At 34.4% G+C, this 24,134-nt stretch overlaps 1 protein-coding gene across 3 annotated transcripts in view; it reads right to left on the bottom strand.

Annotated features, from left to right (window-relative positions):
- LOC113708630 (ABC transporter C family member 12-like) overlaps positions 1–19,610 on the bottom strand; it is a 33,051-nt gene extending 13,441 nt beyond the window's left edge. The window contains exons 1-17 of one of the 3 annotated variants that reach the window (XR_011821176.1): positions 19,194–19,610; positions 18,377–18,822; positions 17,518–17,696; positions 16,732–16,771; positions 15,947–16,100; positions 15,398–15,512; positions 15,243–15,323; positions 14,991–15,015; positions 13,984–14,040; positions 12,843–12,908; positions 6,405–6,479; positions 4,727–4,834; positions 3,616–3,750; positions 2,683–2,789; positions 2,504–2,597; positions 1,764–1,931; positions 286–426 (exon numbers count right to left, since the gene is read on the bottom strand). Coding sequence is in view for 2 of the 3 variants with exons in the window: in XM_072065248.1 (XP_071921349.1) it covers positions 286–426; positions 1,764–1,931; positions 2,504–2,597; positions 2,683–2,789; positions 3,616–3,750; positions 4,727–4,834; positions 6,405–6,479; positions 12,843–12,908; positions 13,984–14,040; positions 14,991–15,015; positions 15,243–15,323; positions 15,398–15,512; positions 15,947–16,100; positions 16,732–16,771; positions 17,518–17,696; positions 18,377–18,709 (1,878 nt within the window). In the remaining variant the exon portion in view is untranslated. Of the gene's footprint in view, positions 1–285; positions 427–1,763; positions 1,932–2,503; positions 2,598–2,682; positions 2,790–3,615; positions 3,751–4,726; positions 4,835–6,404; positions 6,480–12,842; positions 12,909–13,983; positions 14,041–14,990; positions 15,016–15,242; positions 15,324–15,397; positions 15,513–15,946; positions 16,101–16,731; positions 16,772–17,517; positions 17,697–18,376; positions 18,823–19,193 lie in introns of those variants that run through there. The other 2 variants (XM_072065248.1, XM_072065249.1) reach the window with 2 other exon arrangements.
- Between the last annotated feature and the right edge of the window lie 4,524 nt (positions 19,611–24,134).

The raw sequence follows: 24,134 nt of genomic DNA, 5'->3' as shown, positions 1-24,134 counted from the left end.
GAGATTTTTCTTCAGAGTGAAAGATTTGTGATGCAAGTTAATTGATGTATGCTATAGAAACTCCACAAACACAAAGAAGGTTGTTTCATGCATTCAAATTCTTTTACGCTGCATTATTGATCCTCTGATTGTTAAATCAAGAGTAAAGGATCAAATAAGAATTTCAATTATGAACACTATAAAAGTTTCATAAAAATCTGATTTCTCCATGTGTATTAACAGTTTAAAAATCAAACACATTAGAGATATGGACAGTGCACAGAGATATAAGGAGGAAAGCACGACCTTAGAATCCCATGAAAAGTATCCATCCTTGATTGAAATGGCAGGAAGCCCTGGTTCACCAGGTGGATTTGATGAAAGGATTCTTTCTTCAGCTAGGAACAATTCCTCCAGCCGTTGTAGTGATACATTTACATTTACCACCTTCCAAAGTAGGGTAAGAAAATTAAATTTGAATAGATGATGCAATAAATAATGTTCTTATATTATTTAAGGAGCTTTGATTATTCAACAGATTATAATAAGTTGGCTCAAAATGGCAGTCTGCAAAAGTAGCTACAGAAAACTATAACAAAGAGAAAAGAAGCGAGCAAATAGCAAGAAAAGGGGAAATATCCCTTGGAAAAATGTCAAAATGGCGTCTGGAAGCATCATAATGCACAGAAAAACATAAGAGGGGAAAAGCAGATTCAAAATTGAAACAGATTGTCAGGTATTTTATGGCCTCCAGGAAACATGTAATGTAAAACCATGTTTTACTTTTACCAAGGAAACCTCAGATATCAGTCTACTTAATTCAAGATTTAATAAGGAGAAAGTTTATTATCCAAAATGACCAGCCATTATTTTTATTTTTTTCATATCTTGAACATAATTCGCCTCTTTGCCTATGCAATGTGCAAAGAATAATATGCCCATGTTTAAGCATACAGTAATTTCAGTACACTTGGTTATATTTATATGTGGAACACAAACCTTGTGAATTTCCTTTCAAGCACTCAAGCACAAGCTACTTGTTTTTCATGTGGGTGACTAAGATTGTAAACCAGTCATGGACAAAAGCTTCAGTGCTTTCTAATGATTTGATTCTCATGGCTGGAATACCTTCCGAAAAATAGCCATATCCTTGAGATTTGAAAATTTAGCTACTTTAAGTTTCATTTGTCTTTTCCTGGAAGCATTCTGTTTTAGGATGTCTATGGCATGTATTTTCCTAGTAAAACTGTAAGACAAAGTCTGGTAATTCAGATTGGGATATCTCCATCAGTAAATTCCTGACAACTAGTATCAGCTCTCATCCTTCTGGAAACTCAACTTCATGATGTCATAAGTTCTTTGCTGGGTGTTTCTGGTTGCACCTTTCTTCAAAATTCATGCGACTAGAAACCATCGCGGATGGTATTCAAGCATTTAGCATTAACTTGAATCTCCATGATTATTCTCTGTACATAACTGGTCATGCTCAAGTCTCAATGTTTTCCACATAATAATTTACTGCTCCAAGCACACTTTTTCATAATAATATGGATGCTTGAATTTCAAAGAACTAAAACGTTAGGCCAATATTGACTTGCCTGCATGCCTGTCTGTAAATGAAAATTTGATATGTGTAACTCCAATACGTTATGAACACAAAAAGAAAAGAAACTCCAACTCCGCAAATCTATGCTTATACCATTTTAGCCAAAGTAATGAATTGCAGCACAAGGTGCTAATAAAATGTGAACAGATGAGTTAGCAACATGCCAATGAAGAGATACCTGAGTTATCAAGTTGGGAAGCATGTTCAAGGGAAAACGCAGAACCGAAAACAGAGAAAGAGAGGTAAATGCCCGGGCAGGTGTCAAATCTCCACCAAGAAAAGTAAACATTCCAAACGAAACCACAGTTACAAGAACCGGGATGCTGTTTAGTATGAAAGTGTTACACTGCAAATAACGGAACATAGAGATAATGAGGGTGTGGACAACAATTAAGCACTCAAAAATTTGTAAAACATGATGCTTTAAGAAATCAAATAACTGCCTAATAGATCCCACTCCTACTAAATATCTGGAGCATGTAAGATGATCTAGTTCACACATCAAAAGGGTCCAAATTCAAAGAAAAGCACTATTCAGCCAAACTTAGCTTACCCAGTCAGTATTTAGAAACCGTGATCAGACAATTTTAGGTCTAATTACTTAGATGCAATTACAATCATCAGAAAACATAAGCTACATATGTAAGAGCAACTTATAAACTAACAACTGAACAATATTCTAGTAGTCAGAAACAGACCAAAGTTTTTCAGTGTCAAAATGCTTCAATAGGCTAACTGAGATTTCCTGATTCAGCTAATCTTTTATATATCCGATCATACTAATAGATTAGTGTATCAATACGTTGCCTTTAAACCAGTGTTTAAGTTAAGGGTAATATATGTAGTTCAAAAAAGTAAGAAATACCCAAATGTAAATCATTTAACACACTTTTATATAGAGTATAGATTATGAATTACCGCTGCTAGAAACTGTGCTTTCTTGAACCATGACAGTTCATCATTCCTCATGCTCAGGATCTTAGACTGAAAACTCTTCTCCCATGCATAACATCTGATATAAATAACCACAACATGGTCAAAATTGTTTAACAGAACTAATTAAAATTATAAACAACCTTATCCATTTTGCAACTTACTTAATCGCATCCATGGCCATTAAAATTTCATTGGTTAGACCAACTCTTTTGTCAGTACGCTGAAGTCCTTCTTTGGATAGTTTTCGCATCTTGATTATAATAAAAGTCTGTATCAAAAACCAGATTAGAACATCAAGCTTTTTACAAGGTAGAATGATTATATCCTACAGGAAACAAGGGATAATGCACAGTACACGAATAAAAGCCAACATGCCAAACATGGTGCAGGATGGCAACATGTGCATGAGTATAAAAAGAGGAAAAATAAAAGTGAAGAGAGCTCACCAGCCCAAAATGTTGAACACCTTCAGGGTAGACGTATGTAAAGCTAACCAAATATATTGACATAATGGGTGGTAATGACTGTGCTCGGATGTAAAAAACTCAATATTCTTAAAAAAAAATACATGTTTTCTGTATTTTGCAATTCGAATTTTTCCTGATATTTTCTCAAGACAAGAAAACTTCGAGTATTATCTTCTTTTAACCAAACCAAATTTACACACACTCTTGCCCAAGCATGTAATATCCTTCCAGGCTCCTGAATGTTTACTTCAAGTGTATAAATTACAGACTCTGTTTGTTAACATGTATAGTACAACTTTGAAGAGATCATATTGGATTAGATTTATATTCCTAAACATTATAATAGCTTGGGTTATAGTTCTTGATTATGCGTTGCTTACTAAAAGTTCAGAAAGCATGCACTAATCAAAATGAAAGCAGTAAACCAGTTGCAGGACAATGCAACCTAAATTCCATTTACATAGTGCATACTAGAAATCTTATTCTAAATTCAAAAAGGAGCAGTTGCAAATTAACCCACTGAAACACTTGGTTTGGAATGTACTCCATATTCTACTGATCCCAAGAGATACATTGATGCACAAAAGTTATTGCAAGAAGTAAATTGTGGCTCAAAAATCTTTTTACCTGAATGGGAAACATTAGAACCAACATAAGAGAACCAAGAAGTGATGCCACCCCTAATTGCTGGTATAGAAGAACCATGGCTATCGTAATTCGAAATGGAGCTGACCATAAGCCATGAAGTTGTTGGCATATTTGCTAAAAATCAATCAGAAATCAGTTGGTAACATCACAGATATAACAAATATGAGAATTCTTGCACAGAATGTAGACAAACACAAGTATAAACATGATGGAAATTTGAGACTTTGCTGAAAGGCATGATTCCATAAAAATCCTTAATTATTGGTAATTCATCTCATTCAAGATTAGCTTAACCCATCTTCACCAAATCAATAATGTTGGTTCCAGTGATGTTTTGAGACTGATATTCTGATTAGATTTCCTTGCTACAAGATTCACAATAGAAAGGTATATGTTTCTAAGCCAGTGATAATGGTTTCACCCATTAAGCCCAATCATACAACTCTAACATCAACAAAGATTTGATGTTTTACAACTTTGCATATCCAATGGTGTAATTCTAAAGCATTTTCTTCTTATGTATACTGGTTTTAATAATTATTCCGGCCACTAAGAAAATATGAAAAACTCTCGCTGCTCTTTTGGGTGCTAATCAACCAGAAATGGTGTTAGATTCAACTGAGATATATTCTTTTTAAAAAAAAAATCATTCCATAGTCCAGCTTAATATAGACTTTGATGTTTTAGCCCATAGCTGCAATCATTAGCCAAATAGAGTATCGAACACTATTGAATGAGATATTACTGCTACTCTGGAGGACCATTCCAGAAATTTCTGAAGCCAATGGAAGGTAATATGAAAAGGTTGATGTGTATTCTAGGTAGAAGATAATGATAGTTTAGGAAATACGGATCAATCTCATGGAAAAAATTTCTCCTTAATTTATTGTTCAGCGGATACAGAGGTTGATCAAATGTTCAAAAACCTACTGGAATTTAACTCAGTTGTTTGGGTGCAGTACTTAGTATAACAGCTCTAACATAAAGAATGAACAAAAAAAACCAACTAAAAGAAGACCAGATTCTGGCACCAAGCTTCTTGTTCTTTAAATACGGTTATAATTAAAACAAAAAATCCACAGGTCAGTACCTGAAGTCCATTAGCATCAGTTGTTATCATATTTGTTATTCTTCCGGATGGGAAGCTCTTGCGACTCTCATGTGTTAGCCTCAAAGTTTTCCGAAAAATAGCAGCTACCTACAAATGCCAACAGTATATATTCCAACTCAGATGAAAACTGCTTCAGCATCAGAAAACGTGACTAAATAATAATAGTTGAAAGAACTAATAACTAAGATAATGGCAGTGGAAACTGATATCATATGTGAACTGAGCTTGTGGCCTTCTTTGATACCAGGCAGAATCGTAGATTCTCTTTCTATCACTACGTAAAAACAGAAAAATAAGATGGGGATGGAACTGCCCTTGCATCAAAGACCAAGAGAAGAAAGAACAACATGAAAAGACTAACATGAACTGCTAAGCTAAAAGGGAAGAATTTGAACCTATGGTCGAGGATGGAACAAAAACTGATACTTTGTTTGACAAGGATGTTAAGGAATTTGCATACAATAATGAAACTTGTTTCTTGATTAACTTACACAAATCACAAGATTATTTCTTTCAGCTTGACATTCATGTCATTAACCTAGACATGAAGAGGAAGAGAATTGAAGTCTTCTAATTTCTTTTGCAGCGGAAAGAAAAAACTGTTCCAATTGTAAGACACTATGCTTTCAGACAATTTATTTGCCATAAAAACCATTTGGGAAAATTGGATAAAGGATTTGGGAATATGATCCTATATTCTCAATACTTCCATGTCAACGTCAATAGAAATAACAGCCATATAATACCTAAACACCCCAGAAAAGCTAAAGATTCAATGAACATCAGGGTTGGACTAGTTTGTGTATTTTCCTATTAATGTGTTGAAGTTTAAAAGAATTTTTTTGCAGATGTACAGTGGGGCAATTAATAAATGAAGTACTTGTTAAACATTGGTAGATGAAAACTAAATTAGAATAGAAGTGGAACTCGGCGCCGATGAAATAAAGACTCAGAAGTGTTTCTACTGAGCTGCACTAATCAAGCTTCAAAGTCATTACTTGTTAAAGGATCAATTTCTCTGGAATACCGGCCTGATAACTTACTGGAGTCTCACACTAGCTTGACATCTTATCAGAAGTAGCCAGCCCAGTCCTCTTAGTATCCAAATTCATCCCAATCAGGTAATATGAAAGATTCCAGTCACCATCTCTCCATGAAATCCCTCTGACATTCTCACAATATGCTCATGCCTTTTGACATCAATTGTTAATGACCTAGGTGGCTTATCAGCCCAGCACATTATTGGCCACCCAATATTATGCCCAACTTGCTATAACTATTGCACATTTTAAGCCTTATAATCCATTTCAACAATTTCCTAAATATCCACTGGACATATCACAAAGTCATGATTGTGTATCTTAGAAGGCCAATTACACTATGATATACATTTTATCTAGTAGGCTAGTGATTCTGGCTTGCTAATTCATGCAGTCTTTCCTTTTCTTGAAACCTGTGGCTGGGTTGCAGCTAGTTTTGGAGTCCAACCATTCCTGCCATTTTTAGTCATTCAGCCTGTGATTGGATAGATCCACATACAAATGTATTTTCACAACATCCAAAGCACAAAACATGTAATCACAAGAACAATGAACAAATCAATATACAGAAGAGGCAATATTTGGTGCTCGCAATTTAGAGAAGGAAGCACAATTACCAAAGTTGATCTTAGCCTGAAACCAACACGCATGACGTTCTGATAGTACTGAGCTTCACAAAGAACTCCAAATGACTGAAGAAATAGAAAAGAGTTAGTTTATTATGGACCTAAAAATATAAAATGAGCAGCATGGATTCATACTGTATCTTGAAGAAAAGGAAAATGCAAATACAGAATGATTGTTGAAAGAAATTTAAATTGAAATTATGTTATTAAAAGAGTTGGTAGGAATTAGCTGTAATTAGTCTAAGAATACAGCTATGTAATTAGTCTAAGATAGCTGCTGTAATTAGTCTAAGAATACAACTGTATATAGTCTGTAATTACAGACTATATACAGCTGTACATGGCTGACCATTTAACCTAGTTACTTGTATAAATAGATCAATGAAATATATGAAAAAATATACTTTTAGCATAATTAATAACTTGGTATCAGAGCATTGGGGTTTTTTCTTGCTCTCCTCTTCTCTGAAAATTCCAGCCATTCTTTCAATAGCCCACACTGCTAAAATTTCTTCTCTAAAACACTAATCACATCACAATATGTCAACCAAACCTGATGTTGAATCTCCTAACAGCAAGAATCTCTCCACTCTAACCATACAAGATGCTTCTTCTTCCATCCATATAAAATTGGATGGCACTAATTATCGAGTTTGGTCCAAGATTTTGGAGATGCATATTGCTGGAAGAAAAAAAATGGGCTATATTAATGGAAAGAAGGCTGCACCAGCAGTAGATAATTCAAGTTATGATGAATGGGAAGCTGAAGATTCTCTTGTCAAATCTCGGCTTATTAATTCAATGAGTGATAATCTGGTATCTCACTTTGTACAATGCGGCACAGCAAAGGAAGTTTGGGATGCTGTAAAAAGAAGTTACCTTGATGTATCAGATTCCTCTGAAGTTTATGAACTTTCAGAAGAAGTACATACCTTAGTGTCAATCTTGGAAGATTCATTCGATAGCATGGTAGTATTATCAATGGAGGTATTATCATTAAGGGAGGTACAAGAATCAGGAGGCATAGCAGTGATATCTTTTGTTCTCCTAGAATATCCTTTCTCAAAGAGATGAGCTGGTCTCTCACTATTAGTTTCAATTTTATTTTCCTGACCATCATCTAAAACTAAGGATTCCCCATTTTCCTTTGCATTCTCATGTGTCTCGGGGATCTTCTCAAGAAGGTATTTTTGGTTTGTCCGTTATTTCTGCTCATCCTAGCACTTGGATTATTGATTCAGGGGCTACTGATCACATGACTAGTAACTCTTCTATCATTGACTCTCTTACATCTCCACCTGTGAAGTCTGTACAGGTTGCTAATGGAAATTTTACGCCAATCATAGGCGCTGGAAATGTGTCTCTTTCCCCAAAATTTTCTATGTCCTCTGTTTTACTTGCACCTAAACTCTCAAATAATCTCCACTCCATTAGTAAAATAACAAAGCATCTTAACTGTTCTGTCATTTTTCACTCTACTCATTGTGTTTTTTAGGACAATCTTACGAAGATGACGATTGGCATTGGTAAGGAGAGGGATGGTTTATATTACTGGGAAGACAATTGAGGGATAACAATATCTAGTCGAGGTTTTCAAACAAAAAGTGGGACATCAGACATGGAAAGAATAATCCTTTGGCATCGTCGACTAGGACATCCATCTTTTTCTTATTTAGAGCATATGTTTCCTAAGTTATTTTCCAATATTTCAACTCTAACAGCCTCTTGGCGATATTGTCCCACAGTTTGACACCCCGTGGGGCCGTGGGTTTTGTTTTTGGCGGTGCTGGACAACACAACAGGCATCCACAGGTTACCTTGCCAAAAGGCCTCGTCGAGGTGGGTGATACCACAACTGGCTTATCAAAGCAGCCCAGGCTCTCTCCCTAACCGATGTGGGATTGTTACAATCCACCCCCCTTAGGGGACCCAGCGTCATCGCTGGCACACTGCGGTCGGGAGTCGACTCTGATACCAACTCTAACAGCCCCTCGGCGATATTATCCCACAGTTTGACACCCCGTGGGGCCATGAATTTTGTTCTTGGCGGTGCTGGACAACACAACAGGCACCCGCAGGCTACCTCACCAAAAGGCCTCGTGTGAACAATATGAACAATGTGTTTATGTTCTTAGCTTAAGATGTGAACAATGTGTTTATGCAAAAAACCATCGTGTTCCTTTCAAAGTTAGTTTTAATAAAAGTGTCACTCCTTTTTCATGTGTTTATACTGATGTGTGGGGTCCTTTCTCAACTACTTCTACTTCAGCACATAAAAATTTTGTATCTTTTATTGATGACTGTACTAGAGTCAGTTGGGTATATTTGATGAAATCTAGGAGTGATATTTGTCATATTATTCCTCAGTTTTATAACATGATTCTTACTCAATTCAACACTAGAATTAAGGTTTTTCATTCTGATAATGGTCGTGAATTTGTGAATCGATCTCTTGCTGATTTTACGATGCAACATGGCATTCTTCATCAAACCACTTGTGTTTACACACCCCAGCAGAATGGCACAGCAGAATGGAAAAATCGTCACTTTCTTGAAGTAGCACGAGCCTTATGTTTTACTATGCATGTTCCAAAACATTTTTGGACAAGCTATTATGGCTGCTGTTTTCCTCATTAATCGAATGCTTGCTAAGGTTATTGATTTCCAAACCCTTTTGAGAATGTTATCTAAATTTCATTCTATTCCTGCTGCTCTTAATATTTGTCCAAAGGTTTTTGGTTGTGTATGTTATATTCATGTTCATTCTCATCATAGAGATAAACTTGATCCTCGTGCTATCAAATGTGTTTTCCATGGCTATTCTAATTGACAAAAGGGATATAAATGTTTTCAACCTCCTACAAGAACCTACTATATGTCTATGGATGTTCAATTTTGTGAAAATGAGTCTTATTTTTCTGGGCATATGTCTGCGGTTCCTCTTCAGGGGGAGATTAAAAGTAGAGAAGAGGAAGAACAATGGCTAGGAGAAAAAAGGATATGGATCTCAAGTATAGAGAATGCAAAGGAAAATGGGGAATCCTTAGTTTTAGATGATGGTCAGGAAAATAAAATTGAAACTAATAGTGAGAGACCAGCTCATCTCTTTGAGAAAGGATATTCTAGGAGAACAAAAGATACCACTGTTATGCCTCCTGATTCTTGTACCTCCCTTGATGATACTACCATGCTATCGAATGAATCTTCCAAGATTGACACTAAGGTATGTACTTCTTCTGAAAGTCTTGACTCATATCCTAATATTGATCAGAATAGAAGATATCCTCTTCGTGAACGAAAAGAACCTGATAGACTTGGTTTTTCAAAAGCTTCCAATGTTTCTTATCCAATTTCTGATTTTATATCCTATCACTGTTTGTCTAAGGCTAACTTGACATTTGCTCTTCAGTTGTCTTCTGTATATGTTCCTAGTCATTTTCAGGAAACCCTTGATGATCCTAAGTGGAAAGATGCAATGGTAGAAGAAATGATGGCTGTCCAAAAGAATTCTACTTGGGAAATGGTTGAGTTACCAATGGGAAAGAAGACCGTAGGGTGTAAATGGGTATTCAATGTCAAATACAAGTCTGATGGGACAGTTGAAAGATACAAAGTTAGACTGGTTGCAAAAGGCTACACTCAAACCTATGGTATTGACTATCAAGAGACATTTGCACCGGTTGCCAAGATGAACACTGTTCGTGTCATATTGTCACTTGCAGTTAATTTAGACTAGCCTCTACGACAATTTGATGTGAAGAATGCCTTTCTTCATGGTGAGTTGACTGAGGAAGTTTTCATGGATCCTCCTCAGGGGTTTACACTAGAAGAAGGAAAGGTGTGCAGACTGAAAAAGGCATTGTATGGATTAAAACAATCACCAAGGGCATGGTTTGGAAGATTGAGTCATGCCATGGAGGAGTATGGATTCAAGCAAGCTTCAGCAGATCACACGCTGTTCTATAAACGTAACTACAATGATATTACCGTGCTTCTTGTCTATGTTGATGATATGATTGTAACAGGTAATAACAAAGAAGAAATTGAGAACCTTCGAAGCTACTTGGCCAAAGAATTTGAGATTAAAGATTTTGGGACTCTTAAATATTTTCTTGGCATTGAAGTATCACGGTCCAAGCAAGGACTCTTCCTTTCCCAAAGGAAGTATACATTGGAACTCCTAGCTGAAACTGGTATGTCTGCTTGTGAGCCGATAGATACTCCGATTGAAGTGAATCATGGCCTAGCCTTCTTTTCTGATCAAATTCCAACAAACATGGAAAGATATCAAAGGATCGTGGGTAGACTAATCTATTTAACTCATACCAGGCCAGATTTAGCATATGCAGTCAGTGTTGTTAGCCAGTTTATGCACAATCCAAGTGATCAACACATGAATGCTGTTAATCGAATCTTGGCTTACTTGAAATCAGCTCCAGGAAAAGGTGTCTTATTCTCCAAACACGAACATTTTGATGTGGTTGGAAATACAGACTCTGATTTTGCTGGTAGCAAGTTGGATAGAAAATCAACTTCTGGATATTTGGCTTTTGTTGGAGGCAACTTGGTGTCTTGGAAAAGTAAAAAACAGAACGTGGTTTCATTATCTAGTGCAGCGGCTGAATATCGAGCTATGCATCGCTATCACAGAACTCTCTTGGCTGAAAATTCTCTTAAAGGAGATTGGGTTTGGTCCAAAAGGTTCTATGGTATTATTTTGTGATAATATGGCAGCCATTAAGATTGCAAATAATCCTGTTCAACATGATCGGACAAAGCATGTTGAAATTGATAGGAACTACATCAAAGATAATCTTGATTCCGGGACAATTGAAATTCCCTATACTAGAAGTTCAGATCAGTTGGCTGATATTATGACTCATGCTGTTACTAGTAGCTTATTCAATGCATCTCTATCCAAGTTGGGCATTTGTGATATCTATGCCCCAACTTGAGGGGGAGAGTTGGTAGGAATTAGCTGTAATTAGTCTAAGAATACAGCTATGTAATTAGTCTAAGATAGCTGCTGTAATTAGTCTAAGAATACAGCAATTAGTCTAAGATAGGTCTGTAATTACAGACTATATACAGCTGTACATGGCTGACCATTTAACCTAGTTACTTGTATAAATAGATCAATGAAATATATGAAAAATATACTTTTAGCATAATTAATAACTAAAAGGACGAGCAGATAGAGTCAAATTGACTAAATACAATAACTGTGTCTCATCACCGGGTGCAAGTTTCTGTATCTCAAAGATGATGAACAAAACAACCAATGGTAGTACAAAACTTTTATCAATTGATTAAGGCATTTACCTCCAACATGAAGAAAGAAAGAGAGGACATTTGCACAAACATATGCACACTTTTACTTAGAAAAGGAGAAAGAAAGAGAAAGAGGTCAGAATGAACGTCAATATATCCAAACACATACATGCCATGTATAGTTAATAAATTTATAAGCTTGAATTAAAACAATTGAATGTATTCACAATATCTACATGACAGATTACTTGGCTTACATGAATTAGATAAGACTATCCAACTCTAGTCTCCCCATGTATTCAGATATGATCCTAATTTGCATCTTCAAATTACACTTACTTAATCCCAGTGAGACAATATTTATTGTAGTCACACCACCTACAAAAAAGGTTAATTGGCTTACTTGAATTTGACAAGACTGCCCAATTGTAGTGCCTCCATGTATTGAGATTTGACTCTAATTCATATAATTAAACTGCACTTAAGCCCCCACTAGAAAACAACCAATTGTAGTCACAACACCTACATGAAAGGTTACATGGCTTACTTGAATTCTACAAGAATATCCAATTATAGTCTCTCCATGTATTGAGATTTGATTATGATTTGCATGTTCACATTACACTTATTTAATCCGAGTAGAACAAATTGATTGCAGTCATGCAATGAGGTGAAAGGTTACTGGTCTTGAATTCGACAAGACTACCCAATTTTAGTCTCTCTACATGTATTGAGATTTTGATTCTATTTTGCATCTTCAAATTACAGTTACTTAATCCCTAGCATAAACACACAGCCAAAAACTTAAATTATGATAGACTGCATTAAGATAAATAAAGTAAGCACAAAATATGTTGTAAAGATAAACAGATACCCAAATCATAATAACAGAAGAAAATGAATAGGAGATATTAGCATTGTAGACATGTCCATTCCACAGATAACTCCCTTAAAATTTAGAATGAATGTCAAACCCACTATTTTTCAAAAGATAGTTAGAGATGTTTGCTGCCTTGCATAAAAAAACTAGTACAGCCACTATACTGCACAAGTGTACTCTCTTCTTTCTAAGTAGTAGTCTTCATCAAAAGCAGGTAAAATCTAATTCAGTCCTCTACTTAAAGAAGAAACATTTAGTATACTAAGTATGAATCGTACCACTCCGACAAAAATTGAAAAGGCATAGGCATAACCAACCCAAGCAGGATCTCCTCGTTCCAATGACTGCAAAATGTATCAAATTAATGAAGAGAACTGACTACTGCAAATGGAAAACGTACTCATGAAACAGTAAATTATTTTGCAGTCAAACTGAAAAAAAAAAAAGAAGCATTAGACAATATTAAGACAATTCTCCAAGCCCCAAGAAAAATCACTTCCTGTCACATTCATACGGCTTAAAGCTTGTACTGGCTCACCTATAGCACTAAGCTTGAGAACTCCAGAGCTTCAACATCTAAGTGAGTTGGACTTTCATTTCTTAATTTGACCATTTCTTTTATGTTATTTTCTTACTATTTTCCAAAACCTAATTTCTACAATTGTATTTTGTTGAAGCTTTTGACTACATTTAGAGCCCATGTTTTAAATTTTAAAAAAATTATGGTCCAAAACAGAAAGCTGTTAACATGGTATATAAGTATTCTTGTAGATAATAAATTAGTAGGGGTATTCTTGTAAATAGTTTGTTAGGTTTGTACTCCTATAAATACTAGTTGGTCACTCATAATACTGTGACTAGATGTTTTCCTCCCAAAATACCTGTTAACAAAAGCATACAAGGTAAAGTTGTTCAAAAGATTAAAAGGCGGATGAAGATATTGGGTTACATTGTGTACGCTAGGATTAAGTTAAAAAAAAAATTATGAAGCCAGAACTTTATTATTAACCTCATGGGTTTAGAAAGACTAACATAAGATGATATCAACTGAATTTTCACATTATGCAGTCATTAGACAATCAATGGTCAACAATAGTCAAAATGACAAAGAAAGATAACTTTTGCACAGCATAGAGGCAGAATCCATAACCAAGTCACTTTTCTTGATAGGATGTACAAGTATTTCTAGAACATGAATATTTGTCATATCTGAAAATTGACTTGAGTGTTAATATTATCCCAATGCCATCTTCATTTCAGCTTAGATCAGGAAAATATTCACTTATTAGAACACTGGATTTGTAGGATGTAAGTATCATGCATCACAACATTTTTCGCTTCACATACAGTAATAAAAAGGAAAAGAAACAATCTGCATCATTCAACATCGTTATGGATATAAAGAAAAAACAAAATTACCGTTAAGAGATGATTTAGTATCATGGGCCCTATGAACTGGGAAATATCATTTCCAATCTGCAAGACCGTCAAAATTGAGTTTAAGAAACTGTCAAATTATTCAGAAACAATAGCTCTATATGTTTCACTGTATGTGTACATGCAGAATTATGCTTTCATGAGCAAATATGATCTCCTGTTAACTTCAAAAGGAACTAGAGTTGGAGGCAGTACTATCTCGTTTGGATGATATTAACTACAGTTGGAAGTAATACTAGCTCATTCAAATGAACTTAAGAGAAAATAATCTGAAAAAAGACATATTGGATTGCAAAGAGATGCTCATTCTGAAGCTGGACTCCAATAATTCTGCTGCTTTGACAGAAAGATTCTTTAACTTAAAAATTCACATGAATAAGATACTTTCAACTTCAATTTCTCTCGCCCTAGATGCAGTGTAAAATTTGAAATATCTAAAATGAATATACAAAGAACAAATACTCTGGTGATGCTCCTCGCACTAATCAACTTGAATTGAGTCTTTATTCTACATTAGGCCTGATAAATACTAGTCCACATATACTTTTTTTTCAGTATATATGAACAAATATTAAATGATAATGACAATTGAATTGATGGAATAAAAAACAAGTTCTCAGCTAACATGAACTTATGGCCAAAATGACTTTACAAAGTAGCTTATGTCATTATTTAAGATGAGACAGTACATGGCTCTTATAATTTGTTACTGACTGAAAACTAAAAGTTAGTCAAGACAAACCATCAAATGATGTGTCATTTCTGAACCTTTGATTTAAATTCTCTCCTCTTGCAACAAAATCTAAGAAAATGTCCAGTATAAAATTTTTCTTGAAAGAAGTGAAGCATAATTAGTTCCCAAAAAGCATAAAATCTAGTCATGCAAGCACCTGCCTAGATGGCTCTATCTTGTATTATGGTATCAAAAACTAAATACATTTATGAACTACAGAATGAGTAACATTTATAAGAAAAATTAATGGTCTAACCCTGAAGAAGCCACCATACCAAAACCTGCAAAAACAAAAACAATTACATAGGGGGGTGAAAAGGTAGAACACCATCTCTTGAAGATACAGCTAAAGATATATCAACAACATAAACCAAGACAAGTACTTTGTCCCCTTCCTCCCCCAAGCCCCAACCCACCCTCCCAAAAAGAAAAGAAAAAAGAATAGGATCCTTTGCTATTGTAGCCGGATAAAACAAGTCTTTCATAAACGTAACAACCAAATAGCTACCTGCCTCCAAGGCTACAATTCAATGCACGTAGAAGCAATGGTTTTGGTCTTTGAGATTCTTCAGCCCAACATTTGTGGAACCTAAGTCATAACAGAAATGAAATTTAGTTCTGCAACTGTTTAATACTAGTGGCAGGAGAAAACTGCAAACTAACTTTTTAATCAGTGTCTCAGTCTGATCCCAGGAATCCAGCTTCCAAACATCCTTATCAGTTATTGGTCTTTTGTAACCTTGCTGCATGAGGGGGGTCATCCATCCAAAATATATTCCTATCACAAGATAGTACTCAATTATAATTAGTGTTGTGGGTAAACATAAAAGTATAACAGACACTATCAAGACATGAACTTAATCTTTGGCCACCATCAGCCACTAGAGATGAGAGTAATCTATTTATCACATTTATGGATCTCTTATATTAAACTGCCTGCGTTGCTATATCTTGTATACCACTTAAATTGATGTTTTGGTCTGGAAAGTAGAAATGGGTTGATTGTCAATTAAGCAGAATCAATAATTTAACCATGTAGAGGATGTAAAATCTGATTAGAGCCATGATCAGAGTTCATTAAGGAAGCATAAAGAGCACTGATGCGAAGCTATTACAGATTCATGTCCATACTAACTAAGATCCTCCCCTGTTTTTCACATTCTTAGGAATTTAAATACCTGACATGAAGGACTTTAACATAAAGCTACTTACTGTCTAACCATTTGGCATGTCTCTCTGGACAAATATCTCCTCCAAGAAAAGTTTCATGTTTATTTTCATCAGCAGATTCACCAGATAATGGGATGTAGCCAGGGTAGGATTCCAGATGAGGGACATAAACAAGAAGCAGCCCTCCTAACAAAACCTACAGCAGAATATTTAAGGCAGCACATTATACTTTGGATGAACTCTGTGGCAGAAAGTTCAAATCTCAATATTTCTTGACAGTCATGCTCTAATATTAGACACAGACATCTAGCTTGGCATTTGTTGGTTGTACTATTAAGTTCTCCCGTACTGCTTGGTGTAAATGTGCTGGCTTTGGATTTGATAGTTTACATTAAGCATTTGGCAATTGAAAGCTTCATGTGTTGAACCTCAAAAGTTATACACAGAGGAATTAGTTGACCACCACAAGAGAGATGACTTGTAGATCTAGCAATGCTCATCTACATCTATGTGCATGTGAAACATGTGTCCAGAAACCAAGAATAACAGCAATAATGGAAGAAGTTTTGCAGCCTTTATCACTTAATTATCTTTCAATAAAATTTTAAAACTAACCAAGCAAACACAGTTGGTAACTCCATACAGAAAGCAAGTCTACATTAGATGCCTTCCAGAATTTTTGAAAATGGAGCATGGTTGCACTATAGACTTCCTACATTGCCCCAAATCTTAATGGATAAATGTGTTTAATTGCAGATTATAGTTGTGTATTGGTGGCCAAAACAATGAACTCTCATTTGCCAAATCATAAAAGAAAACTAATGTACCTGGAACACGAGTGTAGAGCAATATAGATACAGTATCGACCTGCAAAATTACAGAACTGGTAAAAATCTGCTGCCAAACATCATCCAGTAGAGACATCTTGTGGCTTACAAAAATGGTAAAATTATGTCAGAAAGATTCATCCAATTATTTTGTTAAAGATTTTAGGCATTACCTAGCAATCAAATTTATGTGTTCCACTGACCTGTATACTTTATCATCTTTTGCTACCTATTTGCAACTCTTTAGTGAAGTTACATTCACCATTTTGAAATATCTGCCACTGACCTACAACAGTTCTAGTCCTTTGAACAATGTCTTGTTCTCCATTTTCATTATCTCTATGTATGCTCTAAAAACTTCTCAATATTAAGACACATCTCTGGTTCTTCTCATAGAGGGAGTCATTCTATCTATCTGTGACATACAGCATTGGAGATTACATATGTTGATAAGATAGATTTCCGGCACCCGCCCTGATGATCCAAGTGTGAAACCCAGTAACTTTCCTACTGACGTTTTTACTTTATATATACATCCTGCAGCACTTCTTGTTTTTATGGCATGAACTATAAACGTTCATCTTTAAAGTCGAAGAGCTTCTAGCACTTAAATACAAATTCTAATAATGTGGAGACCAGAAACCTAATTCTTCAATTTATCCAAACTGCTAGCAGATTGAGCTATCAGTATGAATTTAGCATAGCAAACTGGACCAGACCTTGTGATTGCACTAAATATAGAATTTAGATAAAGAATAGGAATATCGTGGACAATAAACAACTTACCTTGTATAAAAATCCCTCAGTGAAAATATCAAATTGAACATTACAGCATCTGCTACCAAAACATAAACTAGTCCAAATCGGACATACCACCGGAACTCTCTAATGTAAATTTTTGTCTCCAAGCCCAGCATAAACACTAATGAGAACCAAGCAAGTGCCTCAATGCCCAATGATAGCATCTGCACAGAAAACAAGTGCTTAAAAGTTGTAAACACCTAGTGAAGCACTGTAAGTTTAGGAAAATATGGTCCACTAATTAAGGCTTCAAATCAGCACTTCTTCACCACCAAACGTACACACTAGATATCTTCTCAAGCCCAAAACTTATAATTTCTTCTGCAAGAGATTTCAAGTTCTTTTCCATATCAGTATATCGATAGTTAGCCAAAGTCGACAAGAAACAAAGAAACCAAAGTTTCTTTACTCATAGTTCTGAGAGAGAGTTACATGTCTTTGTTTTGTAAGGAACTTCAACCTCCTCCTGAGCATCAAACAGTAGTGAAAATGATAGTTGCATGTAAAGAACCATGTCCATTGGGCAGCATATCAAACTGATTTTCTAGTCGAGTAATAAACGAGTGGCTTAACAACAACAAAAGTACTGATCTCAAAATCATATCCTTGTTTACAAGGTGATCCTGCTAACTTGAAAACTGAAATAGGTATATCTTTAACGATTAATCAAATACTTGAAACAATTCCAAGCTAAAACACTGCAAACGCTTAATGAATCAGACTTGGTATGCAACTACTCCCGTAATATCACATATTTGTCACAAATAGCTGGACAGAGTAGAAGGACGACTATCAAACAGTTAAAATAGAGGAAGTTCAAAACCTCGAATGTGGAAATGCACACCTCAAATGGAGCCAGACCACTCTGTTCATCCAGATTGAAAAGTGAAATGCCCATAATCAGTCTGAACATGGGCTCAGCAGCGCAAAACCCAGCAAGCAATGCCAAAAAATAATTGTACAAATTTGACCTCAATCGATATCTCTGGATCCTGTAATCCATCTTAGTCAACCATATTCTATATAAACACAATCCCAGAAGAACCAAATGGGACACACACCCCACTACAGAATCTAAGGCACAGGGCGTGTATGATCCAAAAGCACTCTCTGTTTGATTTGCCCAAACTCCATTCTCCACTGGCCTGCAATACCAAATCCATGGCTTGAAACCCATTTTTGGATTCTCTGATTGGATCACACTGCCTCTATTTCCAGCAGAAATTACTGGGATTTCACTACAAACTTGTCTGTTTTCTGAAACTGCTTGATTCCCTAATCAATGCATTCCTGTAACACAAACAAGACTAAGTTAGCTTCAATTGAAAGCCAATTAAACTCAGTGCTTGTTATAACCACAATAAACCAAATGAGACAACTAATTATTCAAGAAACCTTTCCTTTTCTTACTAATCACCAGCCTAAGAAGTCCCTATGTCACTACTTCTTTAAGAGAATCCAAATTTAGCAGGTTAGAAAGAAATGCCAGGCTTTTGTTACTCATCTTAAAACGAGTTCAATTGTTATATAGCCCCATTCCCCATGAATCCATTTCCCCTATATAGAACAAAATGAACATCAATCAATGCCACTTCATAGACAAAGGTTGGTTCAGCAGTTACAAGTACTTCAAGAAACTGAAAGTTAGACCAGAATGCTACCCTTTGTTTCTTTGCACGTAAAAGTGTTTGCATGAAATGTTGAAGACTAAAGCACTACTACAAGTACAACTGGCCAGTGGTCACAAGTAGTAGACATTTAGAACTATAGCCACAAATACAAAAAACAGACAGTGACTGATGAAGTGGGCATCTAAAGTAACTACTCCTATGCCGTGTAAATATAGGAGGTCCCTTATTTATAAGAACTGAAAAGGGATAGTACAAAAAGGGTCCAAACAAAAGAATAAGACTGCTGAGATTGCAAGCGTCATGGCTTACGAAGAACCAATCGATGTTTTGTTAAAAAAGGGGAAATCATTCTGCTCTAAGCTATAGAACATTTGGCTTTTTGTGGGATGGAGTTATTCAGGGGAAGAATGGCTCCAATGATTGTGTTGACTTGATTGAATGGATATGTAAGACTTCTGGTTTCCTTGGGTTGTATTATTGACATATCACGTCCCATAAATTCTTTGGTTTACAAGATAACTTAGACAGATTAAAAAATAACTCGAGGAATAGGTAGATCAAGAAATAATTGAGGTAAAAAAGATAGTTTTGGTCTTTAACTATCATGGTTGCCAACTGGGGTGTGTTTGATTTTTTTTTTTTGTTTTTGTTATTTAGTATTTAGTATTCTTCATTCTTTTGGTTCATGTAATAGTTTCCAAAGGGTATCATTGAAGAGGGGTAGCAGATGTTAATTTTGTAAGAGAAGTAAAATTGAATCAGGGAAAGCATATCCTTTAGGCAATCCTAGTCTTTATTGTAATTCAAACTATTTATTGTGTGCGATTATTTCCTAGAAACGACTTGTTCAACGTTCTTGTTTTTGTTTTTTGCTATTTTATGAAGCCTTTTTTTCTTATTACGGTTCAATAAGGTTTTAATAAGGGTTAATTACATTTACCTTCCCTAAGGTTTGACCATATTACCAATCAATCCCTATAATTTGTCCAAATAACGGTCTCATCCTTTGAATGATCAAACATTTAACAAAAACCCCCTTAATGCCGAAAATACCCTTATTGAGGCCATGTTGCATTAAAAAAAGAACATATTTTTATTTTATTAACCCTGAAGCAATCCAAAAAAATAGAAAAAAATTTTTACTTATTATTTTATAAAAATCATATCTTTGCTTCCATAAATAGTTTTGAATCAAAAATTATTTTAAATCTTAAAAATGAATATTAAAAATTAGATAAATTGAAAGAAAAATTAAAAAAGAAGAAATTATTTTAATTCCTGGAGTATGGTTCAAATTGGTAGCAACTCTTTTTAAAGAATATGAATGTACCCATAAGTGATTTTGGTAGCAACTCTTTTTAAAGAAACAAGTATAAAATATCCTTTTACCATGACTACATATATACATATGTGGATAACTCTTTGTACATAAACTGTGTGTGCACTTATTAGGAGTTTAGTCCACCATCGAGTTTCCCACTATGTAATGTTTCGATTTTTTTTTTTTGGTTGAGGAGGCAATGATTCGAACTTTGAGGACGTGTAATATATTAGTGAAAGTTCTATATCATCTCATGTTATTTAATAAGTACATAAATATGTACTTGCTATTGCTTGGTATGTGGATGTTATTGTCTTGTTTTATTGGTAAAAAATAGAAAAAATTCATTTTGTTTTATGCCTTTAATGGAGAAACATCTCGGCTCTGCCACTAATGTGGTAATGTAAAATTAATAGTAACACATTAAGTGACAATCCATTTTTCAGTATGAGGCTTGTGCTTTGTGTATAGATGATGTCTATTTGGAGCCAAAGTTGCTTCACTACTTTTTTTCTCTTTTTTTTTTTTAAATTTTATAAGAGGATCAATAATGTACCCTACAAAAGGTCAATTTGTAAGCATCGCCTCCTTAAAGTAAAGCTAAACTAATGCCTACCAATAGACACAATTATCACCTCAAGAGAATACAATTTGATTAATGGCAAGAAGCAAGGGCAATAGATGAGTTATCAACCTCAAATACTTAAAAATGTTGTGAAACTAATAAAATAAACTACTAAAATAGAGATTGAAATGATAGAATAAGAAGTAGAGAGAGAGAATAGAAAACTATTCTTGTTATTATTTCAACTAATGAAAGGTGTTCATCTGTTACAAAAAGAGGTCAGGACACGTCTATATATAGGTAATATAAGATCAAAAGTATATGAACCTTATTAAACACTCATATATGAATTTAGTACTTCAAATACATCAATTAAATAGTTCCATAAATGAATTGATGGATTCATCCGATGCATCTCCTTCATTCAATGTACCAATGAATCTAGTGAATGATTATGAATCAACTTTCTTGAGAATACAAAATGGACATCCACATCTTTAGTTGTTTCGTAACATTAAATGATTTCTTCTTGGTATTCCCATGTTTGATTACATCTTGAAAATAAGGAGATGGTTATGAGTGCAAGGATGGTAGAGGTAGTTTTGCTTAATTTGCATGAACAAAAGATCAAGACATTGCCATTAATATATACAAGAAAAATGCCATTGACATTTCCCGAAATTTGATGCCAATAGATAGCTCAACGTTTTGTATCATCCTATTTTTAGTTTATTTAGTCATTACTTGAACACCCAAAATCTCAATTTTAAAGCAAGCATAACGAGCAGAGACATCGTTCTCAGATTATTGAAAAATTATTCAAGTAGAAAAGCCATTTTACTGAATTTTGCTTTCCTAGTGCATTCTTCCGAGAAAGTATAAATTGAGTAATACGGAGAGAATACTCTCATTATAAAATTTAATGACAGTATTATGTCACTTGTTTTATGCAATACGTTTTATCTGTTGGAACAGTTTGTGAAATGAAATAAAAATGTGACCTGTTAGGGTAAAGAAACTCGAAATTTCTAGATGAAGCTAGACAAAAGATTCTGAGTGGATCCGTTCGTAAATCCAGATCTAGCGACGGATCGTGGCTTGGTGAGCCGGATTCTAGCGATGGATTGAGTTTCGAGAGTTTGCGACTCTCTGGTCACAATCTGTGAAACGACTCCGTTTCTAGGTAGTAATGAATCTGTCCGCAAATTCTGTGAAGATTAGCAAGCCCAGTGGACTCTTAATGTTAAAATAATAAGAGAAAGTGGCTGATCAACTTGTGACCTTTGAGTTGTTGTGTCTTTTACTATAGAACTAGAAATTTGTCCGTGTCTTAGCACAGTTTTTTTTTAATTTATTGTAAATTTATATAAATATGAATAATTTAAATATAAAAATTAACAACGATCCTATATGCTCAGTCATATTAACTCTAGAGAATTAATGTATTTTAAATGTTCAATTATTTACTAATTTTTAAAAATTTCTTACAGACTTTCACTATAATATGATAATATATATCAAATAATATACCCCATATTAAAAACTTGGTAGATATTCCTTTTTTTTATGAACATTCTTTTAGATAATTAAAATTTTTATAATGACCGTAAACCTATAACTAAATATTCATATTTAATTAATTGGAAAAGATCCCACAATCCATTTTCTTCGTCAACAAATATTCAGTTTCCAACAATAATAGTAAATCTATCGGTACGACAATTAATTTTCTTTTTTACATTAAGTTAATTCATATGGATAACAATGATGTTAATAAAAGAGAGAACGAGCATAAAAACAAACAACATCGTTCTTATGATCCAAAAAACGCTAAATGAAGGTGCAAATGATATTTGATGAGGCCCTTCTTGAATCGATGTTTAGTTGAAGATTTGGCAGATGGCAAGATCATGTCCTTTGAATCGTTGGAATTGTATTTCCTCTGCCAAAGATGAACTTCGTGATTTTAGAATTTTATGTCCTCTGCAATTCATGATTCCGATAAACCACCTCTACCTCTCTTCATGATCTTGGAATTTTATGTCCTCTACAGTTCACGATTCCAATAAACTACTCCTGCTCCTGCAAATTAGAGGAATATAAGAAAAAAAAATCAAAGATCAACTTTTTACATCATAGAATAATATGAGACAAATTTATAAGAATACAAATTTTAGTTTCCTTACGTGAACATGAACTTAAATTGTAAAAGGTCCATCTAGGAAATGACCACTCGACCAAATGAAAATTTGCCAGCATAACACCAAAAAATATTAAAACAAACAAAGTCATCAAATGCAATAGAAAACTTTTGATCTAATTCAACCTCCTTCAAACTTCCTCTTTTTATGTTCCCCAACATTTGTGCTAAAATAAGGAAAAATTTAGATGCGTTAAGACAATGTAACAATCTCAAAATTTCACAAGATATGTGGAGTCATGACAAATAAATTCTAAAGTACACCATGATAGCTATTTAATCAAATTTGTAATAATTACGAAATACCAAATCATCAATGATATGTACATGTACAAATTCTAGAGTTAACGTATAATACAAAGAAGGAAAGCTGATATCTTCTCACTAGGGTCAAATTTCAACTGAAAAGGGCCTGTTGTTGAGTATATTTAAAGGGAACAATGAGAAATTTTAGTTGATGGAGATGAAATTTAAAATTTTGTGTTTTATAAGATAACAACAATAAGGGAATAGATGATGAAAAGTTTGAAATACTAATAAAAAATATGGTGGTGAAAGAAAGTAATTTATGGGATATGTAAGATTTCAATAATTATGAATTGAAAAAGATTTTACCGCATTTCTATGTAATAATTTGATAGAAAACCTATATCATTAAAATAATATTAGTTGCTCTTGAAAATTATTTTAAAATTAGATATAATTTTTAGATATATAATATAATCCAAGTAGGATTCAATCTAGAACAGCAACTTTCACACGCGCGCGCGCACACATATATATATATATATAACTCTCTTCAATTTGCCCTTTCAAATAGGAAAAAGAAAACATTTGATTGAAATAGCAACTTTCACACACACACACACACACACATATATATAT

This window comes from Coffea arabica, chromosome 9c (genome assembly GCF_036785885.1).
Source record: "Coffea arabica cultivar ET-39 chromosome 9c, Coffea Arabica ET-39 HiFi, whole genome shotgun sequence".
In the NCBI taxonomy this organism is placed as follows: Eukaryota; Viridiplantae; Streptophyta; class Magnoliopsida; order Gentianales; family Rubiaceae; genus Coffea; species Coffea arabica.
Note: the sequence above shows the minus strand (reverse complement) of the source record. Positions and strands in the feature narration are given on the sequence as shown.